The sequence below is a fragment of the Chrysochloris asiatica genome, unplaced genomic scaffold, assembly GCF_000296735.1.
Source record: "Chrysochloris asiatica unplaced genomic scaffold, ChrAsi1.0 scaffold00102, whole genome shotgun sequence".
Lineage (NCBI taxonomy): Eukaryota > Metazoa > Chordata > Mammalia > Afrosoricida > Chrysochloridae > Chrysochloris > Chrysochloris asiatica.
The window spans coordinates 9,945,152-9,970,661 of record NW_006408620.1 but is presented as its reverse complement, the minus strand read 5'-3'; the positions used below and the strand labels follow the sequence as shown (position 1 = coordinate 9,970,661).

General features: G+C 43.9%; 1 protein-coding gene across 5 annotated transcripts in view; it reads left to right on the top strand.

Annotated features, from left to right (window-relative positions):
- LOC102817285 (RNA binding protein fox-1 homolog 1-like) overlaps window positions 1–25,510 on the top strand; it is a 481,947-nt gene that overhangs the window by 363,248 nt on the left and 93,189 nt on the right. For 4 of the 5 annotated variants that reach the window (XM_006867228.1, XM_006867230.1, XM_006867231.1 and 1 more), the window contains one exon: window positions 12,535–12,615. The exons of the other annotated variant lie outside the window; for it this stretch is intronic. In XM_006867228.1, the coding sequence (XP_006867290.1) occupies window positions 12,535–12,615 (81 nt within the window). The remainder of the gene's footprint in view (window positions 1–12,534; window positions 12,616–25,510) is intronic. 5 annotated transcript variants of the gene reach the window in all.

Below are 25,510 nucleotides of genomic sequence, written 5' to 3'. Positions count from 1 at the left end.
CATCCTGGCCTCCAAGGAGCACTCTGGCTGCACTTCTTCCAAAATGGATCTATTGGTTCTTTTGGCAGCCCATGGTACTTTCAATATTCTCCTCAAACACCATAACTCAACAACATCAGTTCTTCTATGGTCTTCCTTATTTACTGTCCAGCTTTTGCATGCATATGAGGTTATTGAAAATACCATGGTACCTGAAAGACCCCAGGGTATTTCAAGTGTTTCCCAACATCAAGGTTGCTGTCGACCTGGTTTCCTGGCTTTGTCTAAGTCTTTTCCTAGAAAATTAAATTCCTGGAGATTTCAAAGATGAGGTGATAGCCTTTCCTTTGATGGCTTAACTTGTATTGCCATTTGATTTCAAGTCACTTCCTTTTGAGGATTTTTCACTTTCTACTTTGAACGTTCTTTCCCAAATTTATAATTCACCGTTATTAGCTCAACCAATTAAACTGTTGTATAAATAGAGACAAATTGTCCAAATATTGTTTAAGACCCTTTTGGTTAATTATATGTAGCTGCTCATTTTCTAAGTATAAAAGCAGGCTGTCCTTGTTGTCTTAAAAACCGAACATTGACAAACCAACACACAAATGACAGCATCCTGTTTAGATTAACTACATTATGACAGTTAATGCATTTCTGAAACTTCTATGAAACTCTAACAACCCATTACAGTCAAAATCATGGTTTATGAAAAATTAATAAAACTAGTACAAATTGGAATTCAGTGTCTTCCATTACTATTTATACCCAAAGAATCAGCCAGAATTAATTATGCTGTATGCTACATTCTAATGAGTTTTTCATTAAACTGTATACCATTATGGAAACTAAACAAGGCTTATTCAAAGAATAATGCCAACGGCTGTTATTTTATTTTATTTTTTGAAAGAGATTAAATTAGTTAATGGGTTATACATTTAACTCTGACACAAAGGTTAATCAGTGTATACTTATCCTTGTATAAAATGTGGTATCACATCACCCCAACACCACTGATGTTACCTCTGGGGGAAACAGGAATCTGTGGGGAGTTATTATGAGTTTGATATAGACATAGTATCTTAAGGATGGAAACCTTTTGCATACTCCATTGTCTATCGATTTTTAAAAAATAATAATATCCACAAACCGAAATAATGAGTAATAGCTTTGATCCATAAGCCTGTGTATGTGTGTTGTAAGAGGCATGCAAGCATTTGAGTACATGCATCTGATCAGTCTTGAAGAGATGCAGATGTGAAGTTCATTTTCCGCTGTACCAAAAGAGAGGGTCAATATTTTAATCCAGTGTGGGGTAGAAAAACAAACCCAAAAGTCAAGATGAATATCTACTTCATACTGGAAATATACCCCCAAAACCAAACCTATGGTCATCAGGTTAATTCCAACTCATAACGACCCCATAGGACGGAAGAGGACATCCTCAGAGAGTTTCTGAGACTGTACATCTATACAGGAGTAGACTGCCTAGTGTTAGGTTCTCTATCAGGGCTGCTGGTGGCTTTGAACCTCTGACCTTGTGATTAGCAGCCTCACACTTAACCCACTATGTAACCAAGGCTCCTTAGAAATATATCTGTTATTGTTGTTTAGGGTTGTAGAGTCAGTTCTGACTTACAGAGACCCTGGGTAGGGTTCCAGGGAGTGCCTTGTGAGTTTGAACTGTTGACGTTAGGATTAGCAGCCCAGAGCGTATCCTATAGTACCACACCAGGATCTAGTTTCTCTTAAAACAGAGTATTATAGTTTTTGTTTTGTTTCTGGTGAGACTCTTGTAGTATCTTAGCAAGGTCCCTAGGAAACAAAAACCGTTAAGCACTTGATTGCTTAGTTGTAAGACTGATGGTTTGTTCCCACCTAGAAGAGATGCAGAAGACAGGCCTGGCAATATGCTTCTGAAAGATCACGGTCTTGAAAGTCTCATGAGCACAGTTCTGCTCTGCACTCACACGATCGCCATGAGTTGGAATTAAAGAGGCCCCTGTCCGCAGGAGGATGAGAACGAACGAAAGAAAGGCTGGCGGGGCTCATTGGAGTCTGTAAACTCCAGTGATGTCACCAAATACACCATTTTTATTTATGTATTTTCTCCCAAGGAGGCGTGGCACACTAAAATGTCTTTAGGCGCAGACTCGAGGTAACAAAAGTGAACTAGGTTTTGTTAAGGACTGTGGCAAAGTGGAGGGGACCTGTCTCAATTACAAGGGGAGTATGTGTGCAAATGCTGGACACTGAATAAGGAAGACTGACAAAGAAATGACACATATGGTGCTACCAAAGAATATTAAATGTATCACGGACCTCCAGAAGAATGAACCAAGCTGTGTAGGAAGAAGAACAGCCAGCATGCTTCTTAGAAGCCAGGATAGATAAGACTTCGTCTTACATATTTTGACCATATTATCAGGAGAGGTCAGTCCCAGAAGAAAGACGTCTTGCTTGGTACGATAGGGAGATAGAGAAAAAGAGGAAGACCCTCATCAAGGTGGATTGACACACTGATTACCACACAGTGATTGTCCAGGTGGTACAGTCTCATAGAACATAATTTGTTTGGTTGTATACACATTTGCTGCAATGTTTTATCAGCAGTTACATTAGCCCTGCCAGGCAGAAATGTAGTGTGATCTTCCAACTCCTCAAAAGAAGGCAGATGTTCATCCTGTCTTATTAACCCATTGCTGTTGAGTCTATCCTGATTCATCATGAACCACTAGTACAGAGTAGAAATCTCCTACCCAGTTTCCAAGGCTGGTAGCGTAGTGGTTACGAATCGGGCTATGAACCGCAAGGTCAGCAGTTCGAAACTACCAGCTGTTCCATGGGAGAAAGATGAGACTTTCTGCTCCCGTAAAGATTTACAGCTTCAGAAACCCTGTACAGTGTTGCTATGAGTCGGAACTGACTCCACGGCACATAACCACTACCACCACCAATCTTTATAGAGGCGTCCTGGTGTGGCACTGTGGGTTAGTTAATGTGCCAGACAGCAGAGCCCTTTAAACTGCAAGGTCAGTGTTTCAAACTCACCATCTGCTCCTCGGAAACCCTATACAGGGTCTCTATGGATTGTAAACAACTGGACAGCACTTAACAACAATCTTTATAAAAGCAACGTGACACATCTTTCTCAAAAGGAGCACCTGGGTGGGTTCAAACCCCTGATCTTTCATTTGTCAGTTGAGCACTTATTAAATGTACATGCTTGTAATGCATTCCCAGTCTTAAAATGTTTTCAAATAATTTGATTATATTTGAGGTTGTGCTAGTGGTTCATCTAATTAGCTCACTCACTACCAGTTTGCTACTCCAGTCCCTGGGAGGCACAAATGAATTGACACCTGGAAACTTATCACAAGGTTGAAGGTATGAGTCCATGCAGAAGTACCTAGGAAGAAATACCTGGTGATCTACTTTGGAAAAATCAGCCACTGAACAGCCTACTCTGACAAAACACAATTGTACTCTGACAAAAAGGGGGCACTGTAAGTGGGAGTCGATTTGATAGCAGCTGGTAAGGATGGTACCCAAAGAAACCAGTGACAGAAAAAGCTCCAATTCACACTTGAGATTTCAAAGACTAATACTATTATTCCTATGATTGTTATTATTGCTAAGATGCCTTGATGATTATCCACTATTTGCCAAACAGTCTCTTGTTTCTAGTCCTTGTAACAATGCTTGATGAAGTAAGCAGTGTTATCCCTGTTCTACAGATAGGAAGACTGAAGCTCACAGATGCTAAGTAACCCACCCAAGGTATATAACATTCCATGTGTAAGGCCAGGCCACAAAACTAAGTTTGATATTGTCTAAAGCCTGTGCTTTTCCATAGGCGCCCTGGTGGCAGAGTGGTTAAAGCACTCAGCAGTTTAGCCCCCACTAGCTCCTCTAAGGGAGAAAGATGAGGCAGAGTCTGCTCCATATGAGTCAGAATCAACCCCTAGACCCCAGGCTCCCCAGCCCCTTTTGTGTGTGTGTTTTAGCTGTAGGAGAGGATGAAGCATTCACTACTTCCCTTCTCTCTGTCCCTTCATCCACATGCTATCTCAATCTTATAAGTAGTGTTTACTTATCTTCCTTTTCTATCTAATCCACTCTGCCCAAAGGCTTTCTTGCTTGAATTTGAAAGCCTGTGGTTGTTGTTAAGTACCAGTGAGCCCGTTTCCACTCATAGTGACCCTGCGTAGTTTTTGAGGAGCAGTTGGTGGGTTTGAACCACTGACATTGCAGTTAGCAGTCCGGTGCTCACCCTACAGGACCACACAGCTACTCCAGTGAGGATGGTGTGTCTCTTTATCATTAAGAGCTGGGAGAGAATTTTGAATAGACGTTGGACTAAATTGTTGTTGTTGGGGAGACTTGATCCCATTCCCACTCATGGCAAAACCTCACATAACCAAGTGGAACGGCCCATAGAGTTTTTCATGCTGTCTCGTCTTTGCGGGAGCAGAAAGCTGCATCTTTCTCCCACAGAGCCACTCGTGGGTTCAAACCACCATCCTTAGGAACCAGGTGCTTAACCACTGCACCACCATGGCTCTTTTAGAATTCAGCATCAGGTCTTATAAACCGGTGAATCTTCGTGAGACACTGTTAGCTTCAGAGTCAGACAAAGTTGGCTCAGATTTCACTTTGGTCCCCTATAATTATTTTTCTCCACGCCTTAATTTCTTCATGGGTGGATAAGGGGCAAAAATAAAGATACTTTGTGAAATATAGCTGTTATGGTACCTGAAACCCAATGGTATCTTAATAAAATGAGTGGCTGCCTGGTCCATCCTGACTTATGGAGACCCTATTTCTGTCAGAGTATAACTGAGCGCTCTATGTTTCTATTATACCTTTATTTGATTGTTTTAAAGAGACATATAACATACCAAACAAAACCCACTGCCATGGAGTTGCTTCCTACTCACAGAGACCCTCTCAGACAGAATTCATCTGCTCCATTGGGTTTCCAAGGCTGTAAATCTTTACAGGAGCAGATAACCTCATCTTTTTTCTCTGGAGCCACTGTTGGGTTTGAACCACTGAACTTTTGGTTAGTAGCCCAATGCTTAACCCACAGCACTACAGGGTTCCTCGTATATAACGTAACATTTGCCAAGGCAAGATTTTTCACCTCTATAATTTAGTGACTCTAATGTCGTTAGTCATGTTGTATAAACATCACCAACGTCCAATGCCACGTTTCCCGTCACTTTCAGTAGATACAGGACTTCCTAAACCAGCCCTCATCTATCCCCCACCCCTGGGGAGCCACTAATAAACTTTGGTCTTCTATGCAGTTCCCTATTGTAGATATTTCATATCAGTGGGGACATGTAATATCCAATGGTGACTTTTTTGGAAGTAAACTGCCAGAACTTTCTTCTGAGGTGCCTGTGGTTGGACTCAGTTAGCAGCTGAGCATGTGAATGATTGACACCACCCAGTAAGGAACTCTGGTAGTGTAGTGAGCTACGAGCTGGGTGGTTAACTGCAAGGTCAGCAGTTTGAATCTGTCAGACGCTCTGCAGGAGGAAAATGAGGCTTTCTGCCCATTAAGATTTACAGCTTTGGAAACCTTATAAAGGATAGGTATGAGTCAGAACTGACTTGGAAGCACACCTTCACCTCCAGGGACTCCTGCTACCTTAAAGGTCACTCTGATTAAGACTAATTGAAGTACCATTGCTAATGTACATTGTTGTTGTTGTTCAGTGCCGTCGAGCCAGTTCCAACCCATAGTGACCCTGTACAAGGTTTCCGAGGCTGTAAATCGTTACCAGAGCAGAAAGCCTCATCTTTCTCCCATGGAACAGCTGGCAGTTTTGAACTGCTGACCTTAAGGTTCGCAGCCCTATTCGTAACCACTAAACTACCAGAGCTCCTTTAATGTACATTGCTATTAATTACTGAGCATCTTCAGTTATAACTGCAATACTAAGTGGAAATATGGTCTAAGCTTTGACACTTACCAACTTTATCAGACAGCCTGGAACTGCCCTGGAGCATCCCAGGTTGTAGTCTTTACAGAAGCAGAGTACCACACCTGGTGGATTTAAACCACCAAGTTTTCGGTTAGCAGCCCAACGCTTAACCTGCTACACCACCAGGGCTCCTATCTAATTGTTGTTATGTGCCGTGGAGTCGGTTCCGACACATAGCGACCCTGTACAGAGTTTCCAAGGTTGTAAATCTTTACGGGAGCAGAAAGCCTCATCTTTTTCCCGCGGAACAGTTGGTAGTTTCGAACTGCTGACCGTGATATTTGCAGCCTGATTCCTAACCACTACACTACCAGAGCTATTTAAAAACAACTTTCTATTTGAGTTACATCCACAATGTCAATCACCAGGCATCGAAGTTTTGGAGCTGATTATCAGTCCTTTGTTCCTTTTCTTCCTTATCCATCTGTCCTCATGCCTGTGAGTACTCAAAGACAAGTCCATGGACTCAGGGGGCATGCTGGTCAGTTGTCCTCAGAGGCACAGTACCAGGCCCAGTTACCATGGAGGATGCTCTGCCTCATGGCAGCCTCGTGTGTGTCAGAGTAGCACTGTGCTCCACACGGTTTCCAACGGCTCTGGTCATTCAGCAGTAGATAGCCAGGGCTTTCTGCTGCAGTGCCTCCCCAGGGACTTCACTTGACACATGGGGTGGCACAATAGGATAAGCTCTAGACTGCTAACTAGATGTCAGTGTTTCAAACCTACCAGGTGCTCCTCGGAAACCCCTATACAGGGCATCTTTGAGTTGGAACTGAAATGATGGCACTTAGCTATAACAACAGATACTAATAACTATCAAAGTTGCTACTCCTCACTCCATCTCTTCTCCCTGAGCACTGGAGACAGAGCAAGGAAGGTCTACAAACCGTCTCTTGATTCACACAGCCATGTACACGAGGTAATGTGTTCTCACGCCCTGTCCAGTGTTTGCTCCTTTGTTGGGCTGCGTGGCATCCAGACAGCTGGACCCCAGCCTGGAGCTCTGGAGATTCTCGGCACAAGAATAGAATTCAGGTTGCTGGAGGGGAAGGCTGGGCCAAGACCCACACAGACACCTGGACAGAGTAGACACTCAAGAGTGTGCGTGTTCCGTAGACTTGTTCTGTGGTGGTGATGGCTGGGTGGGTGCTCCTTATGCAGCTGGCTTCTGCATTTCAATAGATAGAAGAGTTTCCTGTTCTTTACCTCATAGCTTATCCTATCTGGGAGCCAATGAAGGGACACAGCCAAACCCAGGGCCATTAGAACCTCAGGTCTTTCTGTCAAGAGTCCCTGGGTGTGCTTTAACCACCAACCTGTAGTTAGCAGCCACACATTTAGCTGTTACATCACCAAAACAAAACAAAACCCCGCTGCCCTCAAGTCACTTCTGACTTTTAGTGACCCTATAGGGAGCTCTGGTAGCATAGTCATTACAGATTGGGCTGCGAACCTTCAAGTCAGCAGTTCGAAACTACCAGCTGTTCTGCAGGAGAAAGATGAGGCTTTATGCTCCTGTAAAGATTTACAGCATCAAAAACCCTGTACAGGGTCACTATGAGTCGGTTCTGACTCCACGGCACATCACCACCACCACCATGAAACAGAGTAGAACTGCCCCATAGGGTTCTAAGGCTGTTGCAGAAGCAAACTGCCACATCTTTCTTCTGCAGAGAGACTAGTGGGTTCAAACTGCAGACCTGGTTAGCAGCTGAGTGCCTTAACCACAGTGCCAACAGGGTTCCTTTATTTGAAGTTGCAACATGGGAATTTCAGCTGTACACAGCTGACCAGAGAAGACACATTCAAGACAAAGCTGATTGGGAGAAAAAAGTATATTCAGCTAAAAAAAACCCAGCAAGTTATTTTAAAGGTGTATTATAATTCAATCATATTCGCTGATCCTTATGTGGGCCAGGTATTTTGCTTGATACTGGGGAGAAAAAATGAATAGGATTTGGCAATGCCCAACAGACTTCCCTGTAGCTAAACACACCTATATATAAATGTAAAAACTATAGTACACAATGGCAAAGACTCCACAGGAAGCATATGAAAATGGACAGGAGCTGAGAAGCTGTTGGTGAGTGCCTTTTAGTTGACTCTGATTCAAAGCGACCCTGTATAGGGTTTCCAAGGACTCCTGATGTGGCGCTACAGGATAAACACTGGTTTACCCTATAAACCACCAGGTCGGCAGCTCAAGCCCATCAGCTGCTCCTCTGAAACCATATGCAGCGTCGCTTTGAGTTGGAAAAGACCTGAGGGTACTTAACACTAACAACATACACTTTCCAAGAAGCAGCTGATGGGTTTGAAGCACCAACTGTGTGGTTAGCAGTGCTTATTCCAACAACGCCATACCACAATGTTATAGGAACTGAGCCGATGAAGTAATTCATTCCCTCCAACGCATGGAGGATGCAGTGGTTAAGCACTTGGCCCCTAACCCAAAGGTCATTGGAGAGACAGATGTGGTAATGTACTTCTGTCAACATTGTTGTTGTTAAGTGCTGTGGAGTCGGTTCTGACACACAGTGACCCTGTATAGGGTTTCTGAGGAGCAGTTGGTGGGTTTGAACTTGAAACCTTTTGGCTCTCAGGCTAGTACTTAACCTACAGCGCTGCACCAAAACTGTAAGACGACAGCCTTAGAAACCCTATGGACCAATTCTACTCTGTTCTATAGGGTTGCCCTGAGTTGGAATCAAATCTAAGGGAATGTTTTTGTTTTTATTGTTTTTTGAGAAGGGTTTGTAATGGAAACAGAGGGGAAGATTTTTTCAATTAGGCAGAAAGGAGAATTCATTTTACGAAGTTGAACCATATAGGAAATTACCAATGTCCCACCATATTTGACAGGTTGTTTTTATTGTTGTTACATGCCGACTCATGGAGACCCTTATAGGGTTTCCAAGGAGCTGCTGGTAAGCTTGAACTGCCAACCTTGCAGTTCAAACCAGCCTTGCAGTCCAGCACATTAACTCATAGTGCCATACCTGGACATAAAAGAGCTCAATTTCACATAGTTTCACCAGACACTAAGAACAGGAATAGCATTTCAACTTCATTACCACCATCAGCTCTGATTGAATGGTAGTCACTGCCTAGAAGCTGTGTTAAGAATGATTCTGAGGTTTCTGGTCTGTTAGAAAAGGTCAATATCAAAATTGATTAGTGATGTCTGTCCTGGTGAAAGAATGGTAGATAGCAGTGTAAATTGCATATCATTGCCATCTTTAAATTAGAAGGTGCTTCACAAGCAAAAGCTGAGAAGTATGAATGTCAAGTGGCTATAAATAACTCAGAGAAGCAGGAGATAGATGAACGTTGGAGAGACAAGTAGAAGACTCCGTTCAGGAGGGTCATTAGAAAACTAGGTTGGTGCTATTTTGTGGTAAGCTTTGAATGACCTTGCAAACACTCCTGCTACCGTTGCATGTTCCCTATTAGCTATTGGACTTATTTTTCAAAACTAACAGACATTGCCCCCCTTCCCCTACCCAATACACAGAGGTTACAGTGTTCAAGTTAAAGGTTCCTTTTAAGCAGAGATCACAGAGTACTAAGAGAACATATGGTAAGCACTTTGCAAATTAAATTGGATGATGTTTTGGGTGAAATAAAAACCAAGTCCTTTGACAGTATAGCTTTTGCTTTATAAAGGTCAAAATCATTGCGGAAAGAATATATATATATATATTTTAAACTATTAAGAGGTGTACCCAAGAATCGTTTCAGCCCAGTTGTCTGACATCTGTAGCCGACAATTAGAGAAACTTAGTTACACTCTGCTGGGATTTAGCTCTCCAGAGGAAATCTGTGTTTTGTCTCAATGGGATTCCACCAATTGCATCGGGGATGCAGAGAACCAACCAGAGGATTTTCACTGTACATTTTTTAAATGCCCTGCTGGATGCATTTGTGCTACAATTAGATGATTTTTTTCTCTCTCAAAACTTAGGCACTTCAAGGAATGTTGGATGTCATTGAAGAAGTGAGTTTTAACCAGGAATGTACCAAATGAACAGGCCCTGGTGGCACACTTGTTACGATCTTGGCTGCTAATGGAAAGGTTGACAGTTCAAACCCACCCAGTGAATTCTCGGGGGAAAGATCTGTCTACTCCTATAAAGATGACAGCCAAGAAAAGTCTCAGAGGTGGTTCTACTCTGGCACCTGGGGTCTCTGTGAGATGATTTTGATTTGAGGGTACTTAACAACCACAGCCTGCCTAGGCCAAACCCACTTGAGAAGCTTTTTAAAAGCCTTGAGTTGGGTCCCAAAGTTAGACAATTCTAGTTCTGTTGTTATTAGGTGCTGTTGAGTCATTTCCAATTCATAGCAACCCTGCATAGGGTTTCTGAGGTGCAGCGGGCGAGCCTGAACCACCAACATTGCAGTTGAGTACATTATCCTAAAGCACCACACCAGGACGCCAATCATTAATATCCCATCAGATATTAAATTGATAAGAACAGATACTACAGTTGATCTTAACCAGTGACTTGGGGTTTGATTTACTTTCTCTTCTTTATGTTATTTACCCTCCAAGTTTGGAAATATGCCATGGAGAAATGAGACACTGAGAAGGCTTATCTTGTAGGTCTTTTAAAACTAATCTTGTAAGTTATAAAATACAATAAGAATAACTATCAGATGCGCAAGGGTCGATCATGACCTAGATTCATAATATAGTTTCTCCCAAGAGATGGTGAGCTTATTCCTACATGCCTACTTTTTGTCCAGTCCTTTTGGGGACTTCCTCATCTCAGGGGTGCAGAACGTTGCTTCAGGAAGCTGAGTTTGAGAATGGTATAGGAGACGTGGTAGAAACACTTACTTTTGTCTGTTTATATATTAAGGAGCTGGGTTATAAGCTGGGCTGCTAGCTACAAAGTCAGCAGTTCAAAACTATCAGCTGCTACTCAGGTGAAAGATGAGATGTTCTGCTCCTAGAAACCCTATACAGGGTTGCTATGAGTCAGAATCAACTGCATGGCACATAATCACCACCATTTACGTGTTAAAAATAACAGAAACGTACTGTTTTATTGTACTCAAACTATGAATCAAGGTGCTGATATAATAGAAATAAATCAAAATCCTACAGAACCTGTGAGGACTTTTAATGAAATCTCTGTTGATCTGGAAATGATGCACAAACTCTAGAAGCATGTAGCCCAGAGAGTGACAGTAACTTGCGGGCAGGCTTTCTCAGACCTCCTCATATGATGGATACCATCCCTGAAATAGGGGACAATGGAGATCAGTTGTGTTGTTTGGAAACGATTTCTGTCTCTTAATGACTCCCCGTGCAGCCCCAACGCACTCTGGAAGTTTCTGGGATCCGTTTGATGGTGAAGAAACCATTCTCCAGGGATAAAGGAGTGTGTTCTGCCCTTGAGCTGGCTTTCTGCTGTAGGTTTCTTTTCATGGAAGATGAGTTTCCAGTTTAAGGGTTGATAAAGTAATCCCAAACCAAGTGGAGGTGTTTGACCTTCCCTGCCCCCGAAGTGAACAGACACCATAGGGATGCATTTCCATCCTCCGCCATAAGCTGAGCACTATTATGAAGTCCTTCTAATTCTTCCCAAAGCCTTTGAGGAAGAACTTTGTCACTGTGGGAGAACAGAATGCCTGTCCCAGAGAGTTCTGACCCTGGTTTTCCTCAGAGCAGGTGGTGGCTCAGAACCTGTCAGAGATTGAGGAGGGGAATCTCAGGCCTCTGTCGCTCCTCCCTGCTGGAAAATTCCACTTTGCAAGGATCAGCGCAGCACCTTTTGTTTTAAATCAGACTGAGGGGAGGCATGATCACTGCAGTGCAGCCAGTCTGCAACGACAAGGGCTAAACCACTCCAGTTGGACCATGGAGTGTTGTTAGGGAAGAGCAGGGAAAGGCAGAAACCCGAACTCCCATGCCCAGAGCGTAGGTGGTTACAGGATAAGTAATCATGAAAGCTGTCTTCCTTTCCTTGCCTGCCTTTTATTGTGGCTCCAAGGAACTGATTCAGGACGATTAAAGATGGAGGGGGAAATCTTTTTTAAAAATCTATCAGTGAATCTGTTCAGCATGTGTAGAGTGTCCCTGGCATACGCATCCCTGTGTTGGGCACTTCTCCAAGCACACAACCACAAATTTTTCTTGGAGGTAGGTATACATTGGCCCCTCTCTTCAAGGTGGGGATTCTGAGGTACAAAGTGGTACAGTGACAGACTGCCATCACCACACAGCTCTATAGTGGAGAAGAATTGAGTTTCGCTGTTATTTCCAAAGTGCCCTTCCAAGCACACTATCACCACGCTGCCTCCATTCCTGATCTGAGATGATGGGGTCCCACTCCTCCATCTCCCCCTGAAGACCAGGGCCATGGGCTTGGTGGGCTGTGTGTGAGGGTGGGCTTTGACACATCCCCTGTGACTAAAGCATGGGGATCCCCTGTGGGGGCCCTGCCCTGTGCTATGGAATGTGACTGTATGTTATTTCTCTGATTGTCTCATTTACGTAGTGTGACAGCTCCCAAACCTGATGTCAATGTCTCTCTCTCTTTTGTAGGCACGGTGCTGTTATGCCAGGCCAATCAGGAGGGGTCCTCGGTGTATAGCACCCCCAGTTCACTTGTATACACTTCCGCAAGTAAGCCCCCTGCTCTGGTTCTTGTTTTGTGTGTGACATCAATCCGGATCCCTTGCCTTGCCATGCCATGTCAGTTCCCTCCCCTCCCTCCACCCCACCCCTTAGGGATCTCAGCGAGGCTTTCTTGGTCCCCATGAGTATGTGTGTATCTCCTCTCTTGCCTTAGCATCTTGACCCATCTGCTCATCCCCACCCATGTCTGAACCCTCCCTGGCCATGGTCTCTTAGCCTTCTCAGGATTGGGTGATATGGATGAAGAACTCAGTATTGGGGTAGGGGAGGGCTATTGGGGGTTCGGGTGGGAAGCTCTGTATAGCCGGTTGCTTGCCTTCCATCACAGTTCTGAAAATTAATATTTAAAAAAGCACTGCAATCAAGTGCACAGACCAGCCAAATGGCCAATGATGCTCGGCTGCTATGCATGAGCATGTTTTCTCACGGTGGGAAAATGGAACCAGTTCACGATGGAGACCTGGTGGCACAGGGTGAAAGTGCTTGGCTGCCTACTGAAATGTCTGGTATTCGAACTCACCTCTCCATGGGAGAAAGATGTGGTCATCTGCTTCTTTAAAGATGTCCAGCCTCGGAAACCCAACTGAGCAGTTCTCCTCTGCCCTAAAGGGTCAGTGTGAGTGAGAATCGACTCGGAGACAATAGGTCTGGGGTTGTTGGGTTTTGTAGCTGGTGATTTATTTCAGCTGTGTGACTCCAGTAAGGAGGGGGAGGGGAAAACATGGTTACCCCCCCCCCCATTTAAATGGAAGGAAAACAACAACAGACAGACTCTCTTAGGAATTCTTGAATGCACTTTAATATTTATAAATAGAGCCTTCCAGTGCTGGGGGAAGCAGATCAAAACTAAATACAAAAGAAAGATCACTGTGTTGATGTGGGATCACCTGCCTAGATGGGTGCAGTGTCCCCACCCCAATTCCCAGAGGAGAGTGGAGAATTCCTGTGGCCCCTGCTTCACCACAAAGAGTTTTAGTGGCACAATGGGTAAGCATTGGGCTGCTAACTAAAAGGTTAGCTGTTCAAACCTACCAGCTACTCCATGGGAGAAAGATGTGGCTGTCTGCTCTCGTAAAGATTTACAGTCTAGATGGCCCAGTGGGGCAATTCTCCTCTGTCTTAGTGAGTGGCTATGAGGTGGGATCCACTCAAAAACAGTGGGTTTGATTTTGGGTAGCCCCCCCCGGCTGCCTTCTAAGTCTTGCCAAGAGAGTTCATCGTGTCATTGGTAGAGTGTATGTATGCCCTAAAGAATGCCCACCCCTGCCAACAGGGGTCTCATCGAGGCCAGTGCTCCAAAATGAGTCTAGGGGCACCTGATCTGAAACAGGTGGGAAAGGGACTGGGTATTGCCCAGAGCAAAAGATCCAAGTCAACAGGGTGAAAAGCAGAGGAGAATCCTCACAGTCGTACCAGAATCAAAGGTCTCAGTCACCAAACCCTGAATCCTGGACACATCTAACTCCTCACTGTGGGAGAATGTGGGAGGGTAAATCTTTAATGGGGGTGGGGGAGGAGATGGGAGGAAGTGGTGGAAGGGTCATCAGAAATCACAGAAAGTCAAATCTACTCGTTTTTTGGAAGAAATGATTATGAGAAACCTCAAAAGGGTACTTAAGGCTTTAGGAGGTAGACGCACCCAAATGCTTTTCCCAAAATATAATCATCATTAAGAGCAGCTTTGACATCCATCAAATGCAAGACAATTTTTTTGCTGTGTTCTGAAGAAACTGACAACTAACCAGACTGACAGCAGCAGTTCTTTCTGAATCTATGACCATGGTTCCATTTGTGACAATGTGAGCGGTCATGTGTGTCATATATATAAACACCATTCTGTGTTGTGACCAGGAGAAAGATCAGAGTTTCTGCTACTGCAAAGATTTAAAATGCACAGCCTCAGCCTCAGAAACCTTATACAGGGTCGCTTTGGGTCAGAACCAACTCAATGACAGTTAAAAACAACAACAATGTGTTGGGACATGCTCAGCCTTATGGATTCCATTCAGAACTCACTCCAGGTAGGTATCATGGTGTTTCTTGAAACAGCCAGAGAAAAGGAAGATGCACAGAGAGGTTGAGGAACTCACCCTGAGCCACACAGCCAGTGTGTGGTCCAGTTGTGCTTCAGAGCTGGGAACATGAGTCAGCTTTCTGCTTCTTTTCTGGTTCCATCCAGCTTGTCAACCCCTTGCTCCTTTCATCTCTGTAGACGTTATTTCACGGAGCAGAATTGGCATCCTCAGACTCATCACAGGATTGAGCTATGGGAGATTGTTTTGTTCACTGCTATGGCATCCAGGAGATCACCATGGGATGCCATGCTCTGTTCCTGGGGTGTTGGGTGCACGTGCTAGGGGGAGCCAGGAACTCATTGGTTATTTCATTTTAATATGTTAAAATTGATGCTCTCTAAGATTCATATACTGTATTGATGGTTTTGTTTTCTTTACAGAAGGAAATAAAATTAGGGACATCTCAGAAAAAAAAAAAGTTAGATTGAATTGGGTTAGTTATTCAAAAACAACTTGGGAAACATACAAGTCAGGGATGTTTTATGTGGAAATAGTTGACTAGTTCCCCATTTTAAAATAGCAGAAAGACTTAGTTTTGTTTTGTTTTTTTAATTTTCAAAGGATTATTATTATTATTTTAAAAGGATATATGACAGAGTTAATCACTCCCCGCCTTGCTACAAAACGTCTACCTTTACATTTCCAACCCTCACATGCAGTCCTGATAACAATTATTCACTATTGTATCACAAGAGACCCATCTGCATTTCATTGTATCAGCTCATTATTTTTTTTTTTTCATTCATTTTTTTTTTTATTTGGTTTTTGGTGACTGTTTACACAGCAAATGAGATTTACATTTATCAATTTCTATACACATTACTCAGGGACACTGGTTACGTATTCCACATTATGCCAACACTTTCATTGTTTGCCGTCTGGTCTTCCGTTTCCATTAATCTAGTTTCCCTCGCCCCTTCCTTCTGTCTCCTTTGCATCCTACAGAACTTCCCTCCTTTACTTATGGTAACTGGTGATCATTTGGTTTCATATAGATGATTTTTTTTTTTTAATTTAATGAAAGTACACATGGATGCCATTGTTCATTGTATGAGCCGAGCCAATCTTTTATTTAGCTGAAGGTATGTTTCATCTTGGAAGTCTGAAAGTGGCATTTCCTTTTACCTAAGAATCTAGCCATCTTCCCCAAAGCCAAGAGACCATATAAGATGCACTTGTTTATAACAAAAGAGCCCTAGTGGCACAGTGGGTTAACAAAAGAGCCCTAGTGGCACAGTGGGTTAAGCATTCTGTTGCTAATAGGAAGGTCAAAGGGTCTAACCTACCAGCTGATTTTCAGGACAAAGATGAGGCTGTCAGCTTTTACAAAGGGTAGCCGTCTGGGACATCCCATCAGGACAGTCCTGTTGTGTTCTGTGGGGTCGCTGTGAGTTGGAATCTTCTTGCTGACAGTGGGTTTGGTTTGTAGTATGACTTGCATGGATACAATGTGAGAATGCAGGGTTTCTCATTGTCTTCTGACAACTACATTCCTGGAGACAGAACCACCCATGTAAACTGTGCCGTGGGTGCCTCCTGATCTCCCTGCTTCATCCTGAGTTTGTATTTCTTTGCTGAATCTCCAACTGCCCTGGGCTATTTAGACTTAAATTGGCCTTCTTCCTAGCCAAATAGCTAATCATCTGTAAACAACGCACTGAAGTACAGTGAGGAACCCGGCTGAATTAGTCTGTAATGAAAATAATTCCTACTGAAGTGCTCTGCTTTTTAAGATGCCTTTTTGCATAATGGGTTGTCTGTGTGTATGTGTTTTCCCCTTGAGTGAATCACCCTAATAACGTGACCCAGAACACAAAAGCATTAATGGAAAGATTTTCACTCTTGACTTTACATCAGCACAACATCCCCCAGTGGATTTTTCCATCTGTCTCTAGATTGTTGTGCTCCTCCACAAACTTTGCCTTGGTTTTAAATTCCGGGTCAAGTTATGCCACACAACTTCTTACATCTTTTTACATGTCCAAGAGGCTCCAGGTGGTACCAATGGATAAGATGCTCAGATGCTTACCAATGGGTTGGAGGTACAAGTCCGCCCAGAGGCGCCTCAGAAGAAAATCCTGGTAACCCTCTTCTGAAAACTCCACCATTGAATACTGTATGGAATACACATATGGGGTCGGCACAAGTCAGAATCAACGCTAAGGCAATTGTTAAGCTAATGTGCTGCACATGACCTCTTTAAAGTGTTCAAGGGCAAAGATGTCACTTTGATGACTAAAGTATGCCTGACCCTAGCTATGGTATTTTCAGTAGCCTCATGTGCATGTAAAAGTTGGACAGTGAATAAGGAAGACTATAGATGAATTAGAATATAGATGACCCCCAACAAGATGGATTGACACAAAGAGCTCTGGTAGCATAGTGGTTACGAATCGGGCTGCTAACATCAAAGTCAGCAGTTCAAAACTACCAGCTGTTCCACGGGAGAAAGATGAGGCTTTCTGCTCCCGTAAAGATTTACAGCCTCGGAAACCCTGTACAGGGTCACTATGAGTTGGAACCGACTCCACGGCACATAACAACAACATCAACAATAGATGAATTTATGTATTTGAGTTATGGTGTTGGAAAAGAATTTTAAAAGTATCATGGACTGTCAGAAGAACAAACCAATCTGTGTTGGAAGAAGTACAGTCAGAATGCTCCTTAGAAGCCAGGCTGGTGAGACTTTGTCTCTCATACTTCAGACATGTTATCGTGAGTGACCAGTCCCGGGAGAAGGACATCATGCTAGGTAAAGTGGAAGGTCAGCAAGAAAGTGGGAGACCCACACAGTGGTAGCAGCAATGGGCTCAAGTGTAGCAGCAACTGTGAGGTTGGTGCAGGACCGGGAGGTCTTTCATTCTGTTGGGCATAAGATCGCTATGAGTTGAAACCAACTCAACAGCACCTAACAACATTCCAGAATAAAAAATCATCTTATGTTGTGTCTAATGTAGGTGAACTTACAGCACATCTCCTGAGAAGTAGGCTTGATTATCTAATAAGTGGGGAACACTTAATATTCATGAGTGTTCCTATTAATGAATACAGAACAAGAACAGGCTTTGAGTAACAAATAGTATTGGTTTCCTCAGGCTGCCATCATAAAACGCCTGCCTGTTTCTGTATTTTTCTCATTTTATGTGTAATTCACACATCAGAGATACATGCTCCTATTGTGGATGGTATAGGCATTTTAAACTCATTTTTTGACCGTTTGACTCTTGCTTATAGAATGATATCCATTTGTTAGTTTTTTAAATTACAAAAGCAACTGTGTCTCTCTTTACATGTCCATGTTTATCAGCTTTAGATACACCCACAGATCTGGTCCCTGCGACCCTTTCTCAAAACCCTCCTGTATCTCCCAGGCCTGGGACATGCACAGAGCCCTCTCTGGCTCCCGGTGCAGCCCCACCCCACCCAGTGGATACGGCTCTTTTACTTTAGTCTGCAGGATACACGAGGCTTTAATCCATTATTGTTTTTAAGTGCCGTCGAGTTTTTCTGACTCACAGCAATCCTGTATAGGGTTTCTGAGGAGTGGCTGGTGGGTTTGAACCACCAGCTACAGCACCACACCAGGCTTTATTATGGTATCTTCAGGCATGTCAGGAGGGGCTAGTCCCTGGAGAAGGACATCATGCTTGATAAAGTGGAGGGTCAGAGCAAAAGAGGCAGCCGCCCAACAAGATGGATGGACACAGTGGCAGCTACAATGGGCTCAACCGTAGAAACTGTGAGGAAGGAGCAGGACTGGGCAGGGTTTCGTTTTGCTGTGCATGGGGTCAGGGTCAGTAGGAACTGATCCGATGGCATCTAAAAACAGCAAGATTTAACTGTGGATCGTACAGGGACTGCCTACATATGATGTGTTCACATAAATTCCAACTTGATTGTGTCTGTAGGATCAGCAGTGGACTGCTAACCACGAAGACAGCGGCTCAAATGCATCAACTGCTCATAGGAAACCCTGTAAAGGGTCACTACGAGCAGAACAGACTGGAAGGCACTTAGTAACCACAGCATTATTGACATTAAGCAATCAGTCTATCCAGCATATGCTGTAATATCACATATCCATAGATGTGCATGTGAGATGTTGCAGGCAAAGGAAGGCTCAGGAAACTAAATGTTAACAAAATGCAAATTACCTCCTCATGTAACCTCTTCTGTGAAACTCAAGGGCAAATGGTCCTGGTATCTTTGGAGCTAATCTATTGATTGCAGATTTTATGGACCTAATTGTGTGGAATTCATATGACAGTGATTTAAGTGGCAGAAACCTATAGATCAAGCATGCATGCGCTGTTCTACTTTAAGGTAATTGACAGAACTCCCATTAGTTTCTATAATTAAAGTAAAAGCCTATATTAATTATGGTTTCCTGTTTCTTCTGCCCCACACAGGAGTTGTCAGTGGGGTCTGGTCAGTTAATAGGGAGTGTACACACAGGACATTATGTTACTGATCCCTTGCCTTAAAGAACAATGGCTTCTCTCTCTCCCTCTCTTTCCAATAATGCAGTTTCCTAGGTGCTTCTGAACAAAGGCTTTTAATCAGTAGTGGGGAGGAGATCTGCTTAAAATAATAACAATCAGGACTGGAACCAGAGGGCAGGAAGGCATTTACCCCAGAGGCTAAATGTGAAGGGCCACTAAACAACTCAGCCATTAAAATAAACGGTATTTTATTTTAATTCGATATCTTAAATAATGAGATGTCTTGAAATAATCTAAAATTAGTAAAAATATCAATATTTTCAGTAAAGACAGGATGAGTTTGAATTGGGTTTTTCTTTCTTCTCGAGCCTCAGTAGCATATGTTGTTGTTGTTGTTGTTAAGTGCCGTCGAGTCGGTTCCGATCCATAGCGACCCTGTACAGGGTTTCCGAGGGTGTAAATCTTTACGGAGTAGAAAGCCTCATCTTTCTCCCGCAGAGCGGCTGGTAGTTTCGAACTGCTGACCTTAAGGTTCGCAGCCCGATTCGTAACCGCTACGCTAAGTTAGCTATTCAGTTCATTGTGGACTTCTTAAATAGCCATTTTGATTTTTCAGACTAGCACACTGAAATCGGATTTATCTTTACTAAGTTTTCAGTTGCCCCTCCTTAAATTTTGCAACTAAAATCGGTGTTTCAAGTATATTATCCTCGTCCCAGACATGCAATAATAAAAAGTTATAATATTTATAATGTTGTTGTTGTTGATAAGTGCCACCAAGTCAGTTCTGATTCTTAGTGACTTTGTTTTGGGTTTCCCAGAAGTGACTGGGAGGAGGTTTGAATCACCAGCCTGTGGTTAGCAGTCCATTATGTTGTTGATTAGCACTGGTGGGTTTGAACCGCCAACACTTAACAACAACAAGGTCAGTTTGAACCCAGCCTATCTGAATTTCAAGCCCTCTGTCTTCTCCTTAAGCTTGTTGTCCTTAAGTGCCATCACCTCAGCCCTGAGTCATAATAATCCTGCATAGGATTTCCAAGGAGTGGCTGGTGAATTTGAACTGCCAACCTTGTGATTCAAACCTTTTTGAATCTTGCAGTCCAGAGCATTAACTCGAGCATCACACCAGGTACTGCTTAGGCTTAGACATGGGCTTTGTCTTGCCCACCCCCACCCTTCCCAGCCCCAGAGGGTAAAAACAGCTACTTAGAAATGGCTGAGAGGGGAGTGTCCAGATTGAATTTCTCAACTCCCCTTCAGTCTCTACATCTAGGTACAGGTGACACGTTCTCATTCCCAGCCCCAGGTTTCCAGAGAAGCAGTTTTTCTTGTCTTATCTGGTAGACCATGAGTTGGCAAATTAAAAAAAAAAAAAAAAAAGTTGTAGCAAATATTAATCAGATTCATGGGCTCCGTGCTCCCTGATGTGCTCCTGGTGTGGCGCTGTGGGTTAGTGCACTGGACAGCAAGGTTGATGGTTCAATTTTACCAGCTGCTTCTTGGAAACTCTATACAGGGTCACTATGGGTCAGAACCATTCGAGGGCACTTAACGACAACAACAACAATGCTCTCATTCTTGGGTATACTCAACTCTGTCCTAGAGGCTTCACAGAAGTGCCCTATGCAGATGAGTGGGTGTTGCTATGTTCCAATAGAACTTTGATTGTAAAAACAAGGTGGGGGCCCGATTTGACCCTTTAGTTGTAGTTTGTTGAGTCTTTTCTCAGGGCTTTACTCTTGCTTGGAAAGACAGGAGGTAAGGTAGCCAGGTGCCTGGGAATGGAAGCAGAAGAATGACTTCTCACTGTGTACCTTTGAACCATTTTATCACATTTTAAAACAAATCATGAATGTGGCAGTCAAGAAATCAAAGCACTTATTACAAAAGAGCAGAGATCAGTGTGCTTGACCCAAGTCATGGTATTTTCACTCATCTCATACGCATGTGTGGCACTGTAGAATCAGCCCTGGACTGCAATATCAGCAGTTCAAATCCACCAGCTGCTCCTGAGAAACCCTATACAGGGTCGCTGGTGGTCAGAACCAACTCAGAGGCACTTAACAATAACAACATATGCATGTGAAAGTTAGACCACGGACAAGGAAGACCAGAAGACCATAGGAGAACTGATACATCTGAATTATGATGTTAACAGAGAATGCCGAAAGTACCATGGACTGACAGAGGAACAAACAGATCTGTGTTGGAAGAAGTGCAGCCAGAATGTTCCTTAGAAGCGAGAACAGCAAGACTTTTTTTCTCATACTTGGAGCATGTTATCAGGTGGGACCAGGCCCTGGAGAAGGACATTGTGCTTGGTAGAGTGGAGGGTCAGCGGAAAAGACGAAGACCGTCAACAAGATGGACTGAGTGGCAGCAACAGTGGTCTCAAACATAACAATTGTGAGGTTGTACAGGACCAGGCAGTGTTTCCTTCTGCTGTGCATGGGGTCACTGTGACTTGGAGCCATTGTGACAGTACCTAACAGTAACAACAGATGCCTAAAAACAATACCCGTCTTTTGTATGTATTGAAGTAAGATACACACATAGATTTAGTCTACATGCAATGGACTGTCAGTACTGCGTCCACTAATGAATAGATCTGGGCTTTGGAGCTCTATTCTGGTTCCCTAATCGCCCGCCTTCTGTTCCTAGTCCACATCTCCAGCAATGCTCACTCTAATGCTGGACTCTTCTGACCAGAGATTCACATGCCATCTCTCTCGTCTATGTCTGCGACATGGGTTCATGATATGTGGAGGTCCCCTCCTTGGACATCTTTCTTACCTCGTCGTCCTTCCATTGGAAAGAAGTCTGCGTGCATCTTAGCAGTCTCCCTGCGTTTGAGAATGCATCACTTCAGTCAGCTCTTCCTATACACTGAACAAGCCAGCATCTGCTCTCATGGTGGAGACAAATAGTAGGGAAATTTATAACATTATAGCTTTAAGCTCAGATTTGTCATCACATTACCAGCTACAGTTGAGTTGATTCGGACTCACGGAGACCCCATGTGTGCCTGAGTAGAACTCTGCTTCAGAGGGTCTCCAATGACTGATGTTTAGGAATTAGTCAGATCTGTCTTCTGTGGTGTCTGTGGGTGGATTGGAGCCCCCAGTCTTTCAGTTAACAGTCATGCGCATTGATTGTACCACCACTGTATTATTCCTGGGGGTATTTGGCAGCAAATGTCCAACAGGACCCTTACCCATTGACAACATTGCCATGTGGGTACCTCTTAGCAGGTGAATTACTAAACATCATTACAGTCACCATCGTCGGACACATTGGAGACACTTGGCTACAGAGCTCCAGTTCTCCTCACTGAACCCATAGATTGAGAGCACTTGAGACCCATACTGCATGTCATGCCTTCTACCTGAGGCATAGCACACGCTTGGTGTTGCGAACAGAGGTGACTTCAGACTGATGGATGAACTTAGTACCTCCTCCTGTCTCCATCACTGAAGTGCCTCACTTCTCCTCCACCTACAGGTTCCAGCACATCTCTAACTTATTAGCAGGTGATGGTAAAGATCTTTCTGCTAGCTCCATGGGTTAATGGGAATCCTAGCGTGGTGCACCATGGGTTACTCCGCTGGACCGCAAGGTTGGTGGTTCAAGTTCAAGCTCACCAGTTGCTCCTTGGAAACCCTATAGTGAGTCGCTATGGGTTGGAACTGATGGGATGGCACTTAACAGCAACAACAACACAGGTTAATGGGGAGTCCTGGTGTGGCCCTGCAGGTTCATGAGCCGGACTGCAAATTCAGTTTAAACCACAAGGTCGGAAGTTCAGGCTCACTAGTTGCTCCTCAGAAAACCCTATACAGGGTCACTATGGGTCAGAACCAACTCTACAGCACGTAATAACACCAACCTTAACCTGGGGAATCCTGATGTGGTGCAGTGGGATACAGCATTGGACAGTAAGGTCATTTTGAACACACAGTTGGCGGTTCATACTCACCAACCACTCCTTGGAAACCGGGTCACTATGAGTTGGAACTGACTCTGCGGCACTCAACAATAACAACTTTAACCCAGGACTCCTGGTGTGATGCTGTTGTATCAGCACCGGACTGCGAACCACAAAGTCAGCTATTCAGACCTACCAGCTGTTCCTTGGAAACCCAATACAGGGAAGCTATGAGTCGCTACCAATTCGACAACACTTAACAACAACATTAACTCATGTGTGGTGCTGTAGGATAAGTACTGGACTGCTAATTGAAATGTCAGTGGTAGCTCACACTCACCTGCTACTCTGTGAAATCCTTTACCAAGTGGCTGTGAGTCAGAACTGACTTCACAGCACACAACAAAAACATAAACAACCTTAATTTGTCGGCGTCTGGTGACGTAGTGTGTTACTCATTGGGTTGCTAACCTCAAGATCAACAGTTCGAACCCACCAGCCACTCCAAAGGAGAAAGATGAGGTCATCTGCTCGCAGAAAGACTGATAGTCTCAGAGATCCTCTGGAGCAGTTGGACTCCGTCCTGCAGAATCTCTAAGAGTCAGAATCAACTTAGTGGCAGTGGATTTGATTTTGGTTTGGGACATTTAAGTTAATGCAAAGTGCCCTGGTGCTCCTGTGGGCCACGGTTTGGGCTATGAACTGTAAGGTCGTTAGTTCAAACCTGCCAGCCACTCTGAGGGAGAAAGATGAGGCTGCATGCATCTGTGAAAATGTGCAAACTTGGAAACCCTACGCAGAGTCACTATGACTCGATGAGGTTGGTTGCTATCTTAACTCAGACTCTCTGGGTGATACAAACAGTTAACATGCTTGGCTAATAACTGAAAAATTGGAGGTTTAAGTCTGCCCAGAGGTGCCTAGGAAGAGAGGCCTGAGGATCGGCTTCAGACAGATGACAGCCATGGAGAATCCTGTGGAGCGCAGTTCTGCTCTAACACATGGGGTCGCCATCAGTCGGAATGGACGACACTCTTAACTGGCCAGTTCATGTTAATTCAATGACTACAGTTCAGCCACACTGGCCGCTGCACGGAAACCCTCTATCGGCCACACTCCTAGCAAAGAAGGTGTATTTGCAGTTTTAATTCCCACTCCTATCACCATCCCTTCAATGCTGGTTAATTCTTTCCTCAACGGCTGTGGTTACTTTGTTGTTGTTTTATTGAGTGCCGTGGAGAATCAATTCCAGCTCATCATAACCCCATGTGACAGAGTAGAATGACCTCATAGGGTTTTTAGCCTGTTACCTTTAAAGAAACAGATTGCCAGGGCTTTCTTCCGTGGAGCCAGTGGATTAGAACCGCCAACCTTTAAGCCTGCAATCAAATGGTTAATGTTTGCACCACCAGGATTCTCACTGTGGTTACTTTAGTTGTTTCAGAATCCTAGCCAAGTGTGATCATGTTTTGTCCTTTATAAAAAAACAAAACAACAACAAAAAAACCCTGAGAAAAATAAAACACATGCATTAAACACCCCCGGTTCTTTCAAGCAGCCACACTTTGGGGGGCTGTAGCTTGCTTCCCTGCACTTTGATTATTAATCTCAATGTAGTAGGTGGCTTGTGTCTTTTTCTAGATGGGGGTCTCGCGTCTGCAGAAGACTGCCAATTGTAAAAACGGCCATCCCGTGGTGTGCCCCGAAACATCTTATTTGTCTTGATATTTCTTTCACAGAAATACATATGACAGATAAGGAGCCGCTGGAGGATGTATTTGCTTGTGTCAGACAGATATTAAAACAATAAACCACGTCGCCCTGGGATTCTGACGCTCACACAGCCCAAGAACAAGGCCAAGATGAGCTGTTTCTGAAAGGCGGGAGACAGTGGTTCCAGGGGAATTCCCTGGAAACCCCAAGGCCTGTGGTGTCATTGGTGGAATAAATATTTTGAATTTTCACGTTTTTAGGTTATCTGTTGCACAGGAACTTTTTAAAGTGTTGAAGAGCAGAGATGTCAGCTTGAGGACTAAGGTGCCCCTGACCAAGGCCATGGTGTTTTCAATAGCCTCATATGGATGCGAAAGCTGGACAGTGAATAAGGAAGATCATAGAAGAATTGAAGCCTTTGAATTATGGTGTTGGAGGAGAATATTGAAAGTGCCATGGGCTGCCAAAAGAACCAATAGATCTGTTTTGGAAGAAGTACAGCCAGAGTGCTCCTTGGAGGCCAAGATGGCTAAGCTTCATCTCTCATACTTTGGACATATTGTCAGGAGGGAACAGTCGCTGGAGAAGGATATCATGTTTGATAAGGTGGAGGGTCAGAGAAAAAGAGGAAGACCCCCAACAAGATGGATTGGCCAGGTGGCAGCATTGATGGATTGGCCAGGCGGCAGCGGTAGTGAGGTTGGCCCAGGATCGGACATTGT